The sequence below is a fragment of the Colobus angolensis genome, unplaced genomic scaffold (assembly GCF_000951035.1).
Source record: "Colobus angolensis palliatus isolate OR3802 unplaced genomic scaffold, Cang.pa_1.0 Scaffold69, whole genome shotgun sequence".
Lineage (NCBI taxonomy): Eukaryota > Metazoa > Chordata > Mammalia > Primates > Cercopithecidae > Colobus > Colobus angolensis.
Window position 1 is genome coordinate 3,666,941 of NW_012120598.1, and position 11,517 is coordinate 3,678,457.

Below are 11,517 nucleotides of genomic sequence, written 5' to 3' on the forward strand. Positions count from 1 at the left end.
GAAAGAAAGAAAGAAAGAAAGAAAGAAAGAAAGAAAGAAAGAAAGAAAGAAAGAAAGAAAGAAAGAAAGGCGGGAGGGAAGGAAGGAAGGAAGGAAGAAAGAAAGAGAAAGAAAGAAAGAGAAAGAAAAGGGAAGGAGGGAGAAAAGAAGGAAAGGAGGGAGAGAGAGATAATTCAGGAATCAGTTTAGAAATAAAATTACTTTTAGAAAATAATGCCTTATACACTTTATGGTACATATTCTCTTCTACATAAAGTTATAAATCACTTTTCAAATTCCCAAATTTAGCATTTTAAGTATTTTTGTGTTGACAACTAATATCTGCACATTTTTTTACATTAAAAGATGAAGAAATTCATTATAGCAACAAGTGGTATGCAATGTAACCACTCAAAAATTGGTTTGACCAAGACTATATTATGGTACAAATGACTTGAGTATTTCAAAGTTATTACCTAGGGAGGCCATAGTAATTTATATGATTTATAAAAAGGAACATTGATCTCATACTGGAATATTTGTAATCAAGCTTTGGCTCAATGATTGCTTAGACAGGTGATCTTTGAATTGTCACCTAATTTCTTTACCGTGAGATTTCTCAGAAGTAAAGTGGAAATACTAGTAATTATTATCATATGGTTAATAAAACTTGTGAAGGTGAAATGAGATAATACATACTAAAATATTTTATCAAGTTTAAGCCTATTCACAATATGACCCTAATCTTAACTTGCTCCTTCCTCAGTTTTCCTCATCTCAGTAAATGGCAACTCAGTCTGTCTACTATTGAAGCCAAAACTTTGGCGTCATGGTTCATGTCTCATTTTCTCTCACACCCCACATCCATCCATCACCAGATCCTGTCAGTTCTATTTCCACCACATCTCCAGAATCTGGGTGCCCCTCACCACAGTGACCGCTCCCACCTCAATCCAAGTGTTCATCAGATCTTGCCTGGACTAACACTGCAGTCTTCTCGTGACCTCTGGATCCTTTGCCCCTCAATCTCATCTTACCAAGCAAGGAAAGCCACAGCTATTACCTAAATCAGATCATCCAATGGCTTCCATCTTTCTTAGAGTCAATGCCAAGACTGTTTTGTAATCTCCAAGGTGCTAAAAGATCTGGCCCCTTCCCTCCTCTGTGTCTTTTCTACACTGTCCCTTTCTCTTGCTCTGCTCTGACCGGAATGGACTTTCTGGCACTTCAAAAACATGACACCAGGTATGAGGATGCTGTTTCCTCTGCCTGGAACGCTTTCCGCTATTAATGGGCAGTACACCTTCCAGAATCTCTTAGGTTTCTGTCAAACGTCACCTGCCCAGATGGTGGCTACTGTACATGAACAAGAGAGCATCTCCTGCATTCCCACTGCTACTGTGTAACTTCTTACTTCACTCTGTTTCTTCACAGCTCTTATCAATTGATATCACCACATACTTTGTTTGCTGGGAGCAGACTAAAACATCCCTTCCCTGACGGCATGCTTGGATATCAGTGAATACATTTCTTCATGACAGATACTGCCCTTGGCACTGTGCAGATAGCCCTGAACAAAACAAGATTCCTTTACCCTGCTAGCCATACTTTGTAAGAGTTATATGAAAATTGCATTCACTTATGGTAGTCAGGAAAGCTGGTTAGTGTCTGGAGTTTAAATGATACCAAGCAGGATGTAAAGAAAGGGAATCAGGAATATTAAGAGAATCATCTTTTACTAAGGCACTAAAAACTCAGGGCACTAATATTCAGGTTTACCAGTGCTTGTGAAACTCAGTTTGAAGACCTACAGCAATACTGACCATCATACTAATTCTTATCAAGATGAGACAAGCTCTAAGGAACAAGGGTAAACACCCAAAAAAGCTTTCCTTACCCTTTATTCTTTATTTTACTTACTCCCTACTGGGCATCATTTAAACTCTGGACATAACCAGAATTTAATTTCATTTAACCGCTATAACATATGGCTGGCAGGGGTCGGGATTTTCTGCCTGGGGACATAATGAAAAAGATCACTAATTGGGAGTCAAGAGCCTGACTTTTTTTTTTTTTTTTTTTTTTTTTTTTTTTTTTTTTTTTTTTTTTTTTTTGAGACAGAGTCTAACTCTGTTGCCCAGGCTGGAGTGCAATGGCACAATCTTGGCTCACTGCAACCTCCGCCTCCCAGGTTCAAGTGATTCTCCTGCCTCGGCCTCCAGAATAGCTGGGATTAGAGGCATGGGCCACCAAGCCAAGCTACTTTTTGTATTTTTAGTAGAGACGGGGTTTCACCATGTCTGCCAGGCTGGTCAGGAACTCCTGTCCTCAGGTGATCCCCCCGCCTCGGCCTCCCAAAGTGCTGGGATTACAGGCGTGAGCACGGCATCCAGCCAAGCCTGGCTTTTAAGCCTAACACTGCCACTAATCAGCTCTAAAGCGAACTTGTTCAAATACTTTCATATATCCCCATCTCATACTCTTTTTGTGTAAGATGACATATTTATCTCCAACTACCTTCTGTTTAGAGAGATCTCATTCTGTTACTCAGGCTGGAGTGCAGTGGTGCAATCACAGCTCACTCAAAGACCCAGGCGAAGTGATCCTCCCACTTCAGTCTTGCCAGTAGCTAGGACCGTAGGCATGCACCACCATCCCTGGCTAACTTTTTTACTTTTTGCAGAGACAAGGTCTCCCCTATATTGCCCAGGCTGCTCTTGAACTCCTGGCTTCAAGGAATTCTCCAACATCCCTTTTGACTTTGTTTGAAGCCACTATAGTTTCATGGATCATTTATTAATATTAGGTACTACAAAACACATCTGTAACAGAGTCTGATCTGTAATGTGCTACGAAAATAAAAATAATGAATCGAGTTAGACAGAATAAGGAATGCCCTGAGCATTGCATCATCTCTCTTCAGCACTGTGGGAAGCTGTATCGCCTGTGTGGCTGTCACTATACAACGCTTTGCCTGTAGACAGGGGGCTTCCTTCTGATCGGCTTCCTTGGCGATAAACTTCCTTTCCAATTCAGAGGAAACTCTGGAGTAAGGGAAACACACTTGGATTTTTAGCATGTGAATGAGAACTGGAAATGAGACAGTTCAGCTTCACACGTCAGCCAAACTGTGCAAGCCAATAGTATTCCTGTTTAAATAACTAGGAAAGTAAAGGGACCCTATTATGAAATTACTTAGAAAGGCAAAAATGTGGACAACAGTAGACTCCTCACCTCACACTTGGTGCTTAATTAGCATTTCCATCCTAGCATTCCTCACAGGCTCATGGGTATTAAAGATATGTATGTCTTTCCCCATCTTTTTGAACAGATGATGGTTCTTTGAAGACTTATATGTCACTCACCATAAAGCCTTTCTCAATCTATCATATCTTATGGGCACTAAGAATTCAGAAAAATTTGCTAAGTCATTTTTTAAAATTCCCCTTTTATGATGGTGTTAGTAATATCATTACCCAATTTCGAAATTGCGTGCTTCATTTAGTGGCCTGTCCCACAAAATCCAGAGTTCTAGTAGAAAGGGATGCAGAGACTCTACTCGCCTCTAGTCCAAAAACTAATTAATTCTGTGTTCCCAATTAGTCTGCACATTGGAACAATGTGAGAAGTTTCAAAAGTGCTCTTGCCCTTGCCCAACCATGGAAGATGGGAGTTAATTGGTCTGAGGTGTGGGTAGGCTCTGAAAGATCTAAAAGGTCTCCACGTGATTCTAATGTGGAAGCAAATTTGAGAAACATTAAAGAATTATATAAGATTAAATGAAGGCATACTTTTGTCAGTTTGTATTTAAATATATCCCATTTTGTGCCAGAAAGAATGTAAAATAGATTTGTAAAGGTGATAGGATTTGATAAGGATGAAAATGGTTTCATAAATCTTGAAAGTTAGTATAAATTTTTTAAATGAAGGCAGGTTGCTAGCATCATCCTAATTTTGAACACCTCCATTAAAGTGTATACAATACTGTAGGCTAATTGCAATTTGGCATAAAAAATAATTTTTAAACTCAATTTTAAACTAATCTTTTTTTTTTTTTTTTTTTTTGAGACGGAGTCTTGCTCTGTCACTCACCCAGGCTGGAGTGCAGTGGCCGGATCTCAGCTCACTGCAAGCTCCGCCTCCCGGGTTCACGCCATTCTCCTGCCTCAGCCTCCCGAGTAGCTGGGACTATAGGCGCCCGCCACCTCGCCCGGCTAGTTTTTTTGTATTTTTTAGCAGAGACAGAGTTTCACCAGGTTAGCCAGGATGGTCTCGATCTCCTGACCTCGTGATCCGCCCGTCTCGGCCTCCCAAAGTGCTGGGATTACAGGCTTGAGCCACCGCGCCCGGCCTAAACTAATCTCTTAAAGACATTAAAACTGTGTTAAGAGAAGACTTTTTAGAGAACTTGTTTATTATTTACTGTTTACTTATTTTTTCTCCTTTTTTTTAACCACCTCCCCCTACTTCTTGTGAATATTCCTACTTCCAGTAAGGGCTACACTGACGTGGTGAGGATTCCTGAAGGGGCAACCCACATAAAAGTTCGACAGTTCAAAGCCAAAGATCAGACTAGATTCACTGCCTATTTAGCCCTGAAAAAGAAAAATGGTGAGTACCTTATCAATGGAAAGTACATGATCTCCACTTCGGAGACTATCATTGACATCAATGGAACAGTCATGAACTATAGTGGTTGGAGCCACAGGGACGACTTCTTGCACGGCATGGGCTACTCTGCCACGAAGGAAATTCTAATAGTGCAGATCCTTGCAACAGATCCCACTAAACCATTAGATGTCCGTTATAGCTTTTTTGTTCCCAAGAAGTCCACTCCAAAAGTAAACTCTGTCACTAGTCATGGCAGCAATAAAGTGGGATCACACACTTCGCAGCTGCAGTGGGTCACGGGCCCATGGCTCGCCTGCTCTAGGACCTGTGACACAGGATGGCACACCAGGACGGTGCAGTGCCAGGATGGCAACCGGAAGTTAGCGAAAGGATGTCCTCTCTCCCAGAGGCCTTCTGCGTTTAAGCAATGCTCGCTGAAGAAGTGTTAGCCTGTGGTTATGATCTTATGCACAAATATAACTGGAGGATTCAGCACTGATGCTGTTGTGGTGAACAGGAGGTCTACCTAACTCACAGAAAGTCATGCTTCAGTGGCATTGTCAACAGGAGTCCAATAATGGGCAGAATCTGCTCTCTGTGACCAAAAGAGGATGTGCACTGCTTCACGTGACAGTGGTGACCTTGCAATATAGAAAAACTTGGGAGTTATTGAACATCCCCTGGGCTTACAAGAAAGAAACACTGATGAATGTAAAATCAGGGGACATTTGAAGATGGCAGAACTGTCTCCCCCTTGTCACCTACCTCTTATAGAATGTCTTTAATGGCATCATAATCATTTTCACCCAAAATACACAGTAGCTTCTTTTTACTGTTTGTAAATACATTCTCCCTTGATATGTCACTTTATATCCCTTGGTTCTATTAAAATATCCATATATATTTCTATAAAAAAAGTGTTTGACCAAAGTAGGTCTGCAGCTATTTCAACTTCCTTCAGTTTCCAGAAACAGCTGTGGATATTTTACTGGAAATTAAGAACTTGCTGCTGTTTTAATAAGATTTAGTATATTTTGACTACAGGAGATAAAATTTCAGTCAAAAAACCATTTTGACAGCAAGTATCTTCTGAGAAATTTTGAAAAGTAAATAGATCTCAGTGTATCTAGTCACTTAAATACATACACGGGTTCATTTTCTTCAACCTTTGACTGCCTGTGTTTTTTTCAGGTAGCTAGCCAAATTAATGCATAACTTCGGATGTAGAAGTAGGGTTTGCCTGTGTGTGTGTGATTAGTACTCAAGAGTCTAAAAACCAGTTTCCTTGTGTTGGAAATTTAAAAGGAAAAAAAAAATGTTTTTCACTGTGTTTTCAATTTGTATTTTCACAACTACTTTCTCTCTCCAGAGCTTTCATCTGATATCTCACAATGTATAACATACGTACAAAACACACAGCAAGTTTTCTATCATGTCCAACACCTTCAACACTGGTATACCTCTTACCAGCAAGCCTTTCAAATGCATTTGTGTTCGCTTATTTGTTTTGTTCCAGGGTTCAGTAAGACCTACAATGTTTTGTATTTCTTGACTTAGTTTATTAGAAACATTAAAGATCACTTGGTAGTTAGCCACATTGAGAAGTGGTTATCATTGTTAATGTGGTAAATGCCAAAAAGTGGTTAATATTAATAAGACTGTTTCCACATCAGAGGCAATGATTTCTTAATTTAAAAAATCTAAGTATATTCCTATTGTACTAAAGATTTCTCCCAACTGGAAAGCACTTGGTTGTACCTGTAAGTGTCTGAGTGAGGAAATGTGATGATTTTCAGAAAGTTGTTGTTTTTGTTTCCATAGCCTGTTTAGGTAGGTTGTAAGTCTGAATAGTTAGACATGGAAATTATTTTATAAGCACACACCTAAGATATCTTTTTAGATGATAAAATGTATACCCCACCCCCATTACCAACCTCACAGCTTAGAAAATCTAAGTTGTTTCATTTCATTGGGATTTCTTTTGTTGTGAAACACTGCAAAGCCAATTTTTCTTCATAAAAATTCATAGTAATCATGCCAAATGTGCCTATTGTTAAAGATTTGCATGTAAAAATCTTAGGGAACCATTGTTTGAGTTATACAAGCTCATGAGAGTTTATTTTTATTATAAGATATTTTTAATATAAAAGAATTATGTAACTGATCACTATGTCACATCATTTTAGTGGGCCAGGAAAATAGATGTCTCGCTGTTTTTAGTATTTTCTTAAGAAATTGCTTTTAAAACAAATAATTGTTTTACAAAACCAATAATCGTCCTTTGAATTTTCACAGACTGACTTTGCTTTAGATGTAGCGATTTTTTTTTCTCAATAAATTATCAGTTTGAGAAATGAGGCCTGTAGAAGGCTGGTAACCTATATTTGATGGAAATCACCCAATGCCAAGGGCAGAAAGCAAACCTAGTCAAATAGGTGAGAAAAAAATAATAATCCCCGTGCCATTTGTCTGTGCAAAGAGAATTAGGAGAGAGGCTAATGTTACTTTTTTCCATTTTGGAAATAATTTTAATCAAATAACTCAAATGTGACAAAATTTATTTTTTTGTGTGTGGTTATATTCCCAACAACATTAAAAAATAATTGAGGCATAAATGTAGTTGTCTCCTACTCTGCTTCTCTTACTATACTCATAAATTTTTAATATGATTTGTCAATGATTCATGTTTCCCTCTAATAGTGATGGTTTACACTTGTCATGGAAACAATCCTAGAGCGCTTAGAGCAAAGAAACCACTATTCCATGCTTTTAAGTAGTTTTCTCCACCTTTTTCTTATGAGTCTCACTAGATTGACTGAAGAATGTATGTCTAAATTCCTGGAGAAGGTGATATGGACTTGAAACTGAAATTCAGAGAAATGGAGTGTTCAATAGATACCAAGAATTATGAACAACGGGAAAATTCTATACAACTCAATCTAAATCAGTCCAGTTTTGACTTCGTACTGTCTTTCACCTTTCCATTGTTGCATCTTGAATTTTTAAAAATATCTAGAATTCAGGATGCTGGGGGCTATTTCTTTTTTAAAAAAAAAAGATTTGTCTGAAAATGCTCAGGTTTGTAAGAATCTAATCTCCCTTACATAACTAAGCACTCCATAATAAGTTTTATTAAGTACAAAGGGAGCCAGAAGAAAATGACCTTTATTTCTTCTAGCTCAGAAAAATTTAAATTAAGCCCTGCCTTTCTGTTTAGAAATATAAGGGCATTGTTATAATTTATTCAATAAATTTATCTTCCTTTGCCTTCCTGTGGAAACAGTTTTATCCCACTAAACTAGGAATTAAGGGATAAATCACAAACAAAAAAGTTGCAGCACTGAAAAAAAGTAATTTATTGTTTTTGCAACTGGTATGTGAATCTGTTGATAAAATTATTTATTCTTATTTAACAAAAATATGTGCAAATTTTTCTATATTTAAAATGTTTTGCTGTTGTCCTACTTTTTAATTTATGCTTCATGTTTGTATAAAGTACACTTTTACACTTTGTGAGTTTACATAATATACAGCACTGGTTGCTTTTGTATTTTTTTACAGAAAGCTTTCTGTGTGAAATAGGTGTATATGTATATATTCCTCATGTATTCTTATTCTGATACTATCATTTTTCTTTCCAAGGAAATTTTAATCTTTCACAACTAATAGTGTTCATTACTTGTACCTATGATAATAGGTCTTTTACATCACATTAACACTAATTTGTTCAAGTCACAAATAAGAAAAACACTTATTCAATGAAACAAGGTGCAAGTTTTAAATTTGGGTACACAAATAGCCTAGAAGCTTCCTACAGGCATTAAGACACAGCCAAGAATCAGATTCTTTCACTTCATGGAGACACGTGGACAAATTGACGTTGATGTATTAGATGAAAGTTGTGTACACACAACTTCTGAGGGATACAAATGATAATAAAACCAAACATTGTCTTTGTCTGTTTAGAAACACCTCCTAAAATTAATATCATTTAGTCTTTAGTGTCTGTAGGATTCTACTGATGAGCACAAATAAATTGGGTTTGTATAACAAATGTTAATAGTCATAACTGTTTCTACAAATAATGGGTGTCCATTAAGAGAATGTGATGTTTTTCTACTACTATTGAATCCTCTGGGGTGATTATAGGACTTGAAATAGGCAGAGTTGCCTCTGATGACGTCAGCTTGCCTCTGTGATTTCACAGTCTGATCCTGGCAATAAGACAAAGCACCCTTGGACACACAGCCAATCTCTGGTTGTGATACTTCCCCATTGATTCCTTCCTTGTTAACAAGGTCGTTGTAACGGTTCAGGTGAGGACAGCAGCCAGATTCAAAGTCCAGAACTTGTGCTGTTACTTAGAGTTCGCACTGTAAAATAACATTGAATTTAATAATGATCAAATTTTTCTAGTAGTCTGTGGCAGAGTGTATAGTCTCATTGGCATGACTGGTGAATATTAATAATCTCTTTATAATGAAATGATGCTCTACAAATACAATATATTTGCTACCATTTCAAAACTACTAAATAAATGAAATAGCCATGTGTACAGAAATGGTCATCTAAAGCTTTAATAGAACCAAATTCAAGACAATGTATCATTTAGACACACAGAAAAGGAACTTGTATGTTTTCCCTATTATTTTTCTCGTTTCCCAACAATCTATAGTTTTAGATTATCAAACAGATAGATCAACTTAACTGGCTAGGACATTGAAAAAAAATCTTCCTAAGAATGCTTTGTTGGCATAATCTATAGAGATAATGTCTCAAATTGTATTATTATGATGCATATAAACTCTATAATGTATAATTGTGTTTCACTTATTTAATGTATGAGAACATATTGAAATACAAAACCATGCATTAGCCAAAAAATTGGAATACAGGTGGTGTTCAGATCAGCAAAACATTCAATCTGGTAAATGCCTGCCTGGGACCATGATATCATTCTCAGTGTAGTTTTATGGGAAAACTGAAAGAATGTGTTGTTAGATGATGTTGGTTTTGAAAAAAAAATAAGACATTGGCATACACATTCGTTAGCCCAGTTAATTGCATTCTACTAATATAGTTGCACTTTAGCAATAATTTTGCTCTCTCTGGTCTTTATTCTGTGGCTTCAACTAACTGGACCATGTGGACTATAAAGGTCAAATGAAAAAAACGAGTAGTGGCCCCTCATCCTATAAGGTACTGCCACAGCAGAGTGACCTAAAAGTCTAACACTGTGAGGAGAACTGTGATTTGTAGGAAAAAACAAATGAAAAACAGGGCATGCCTTTTAATTTTTTTCCACTTTCCTTTGGCATATCCAGTGTACAATTAGAATTTTTATTGAGGTGCTAACATCTTTCGTGACCAACTGTCAAATGTGGTATTTCTGAGATACGATTTTTCTACATGATTTTACAGTTTGCAGGAAAGACCTCTAAGGTTTGTGTCAGGGTAGGGCACAACTTGATGCTCCAAATTCGAAAAATAAGTACATCCAATGATTGTTTTGACCAACAGTGGTCAGTGACATAAACTGCATGTGCATCTGAGGACATTTAAGGGGTCATTAAAACTTGAGGAGCATCAGGCCAGAGTAGCAGACTTTTAGATGAGTCATATTTCAGCATTCACTAAGTCCTCAGCATTCCATTCAAACTTTCATGTATATTTGGCCTGATATTGTTTTCAAACTTTGCAACAGTTTATGTTATTAGTAAACACTTGGTGACTATATCTCAGCCTTTTCTTTAACAACTCATAATATATTAGAAACATGTCTACCTATACTGAGAGTATATTTACAATAGAAGACCATACTGTGTGTGACTTTGTAAAGCTAGACTTTTGATTAAAAAATATATAGTCTCTGGATGGTATTTTTGCATTACGCACTCAGGCACAATATAAACATTGATGGTTCATCTTGCTACAGTTAGGAGCTGAAAAACACTACTTACGTATTTGTATGACCTGTTAGAGGAAATCATACATATGCTTTGTAAATAGACTTTGTGGATAACTAAATAGACTGAAGAAACATGTTGCATTTGATAGAAGCAATGGCATAAATATTTGGTTTCTATATTAGAGTCTGTGAGTAAAGTAATAAACCTAAGTAGGTATAACTGAGATTTTTAAACCTTGAAACTTGCTTTGATGGTAGAGAAAATCATTGAAGATTTACATACTGTATATAAGATGTAAAATGTAAGCTGCTTATTACCCTCGATTTTCCAGAAGCAATGGTATATAATGCAGTTGAAAAACCAAAAATCTTGGAAAACTAAAGACGGGTCTTGTTTAAAATGTCTCTCAGCTTTGGCAACCTTCAAATCTTAATCAAGTATTTAAAACATGACTGTGTCTTGTAGCCTGCATTCCACAACAGCTCTGTTATTCAGGTAAAAGACTTGAACTGAGCCGTTTGGGAGCTATACTGTAATATTTTTCATTGAGGAACAATATCCTATTTTGTAAAGCATTTCCCTATGTGTGACTTTAAACTGTAAAATTAAACACTGCTTTTGTGGGTTCAATGGGCACAATAAATATAAATTGTAAACTAGGTTAAAGTATGTACTTCATATAATATGTTTTAGAGTTGGAAACTATTGTTCATTTATTTTTAATTTTCTCCTAACAGTGGTAGCACCAAGCTGGGTCTCAGGGAAGTCCTAGGCTCTTTGTAATTTTTATCATCGCTCACCCTCTTTGGCATAGACAATTAATACTTTATCTTAGTTAAAGTTCTATGAAAACTATTGCTTCAAGTTCTTTTTACCGGACTATCAACCCCTGAAGATCGCATACTATTAAAATTTTGGTGTTAAATTAGAAACAGCAAGCAACATAATCTACCACTTCACTTTCATTTTTTGTATCTAAACTTAGTCCAGATATAAAGTTAAAGAGTTGAGATAACAA

At 36.7% G+C, this 11,517-nt stretch overlaps 1 protein-coding gene across 1 annotated transcript in view; it reads left to right on the forward strand.

Moving 5' to 3' along the window:
• The window catches only part of ADAMTS5 (ADAM metallopeptidase with thrombospondin type 1 motif, 5), a 50,482-nt gene extending 39,314 nt beyond the window's left edge, over positions 1 to 11,168 (forward strand). The window contains exon 8 of the mRNA XM_011926483.1: positions 4,472 to 11,168. Coding sequence (XP_011781873.1) covers positions 4,472 to 5,039 — 568 coding nt within the window. The 3' untranslated portion in view covers positions 5,040 to 11,168. The remainder of the gene's footprint in view (positions 1 to 4,471) is intronic.
• Positions 11,169 to 11,517: the final 349 nt, after the last annotated feature.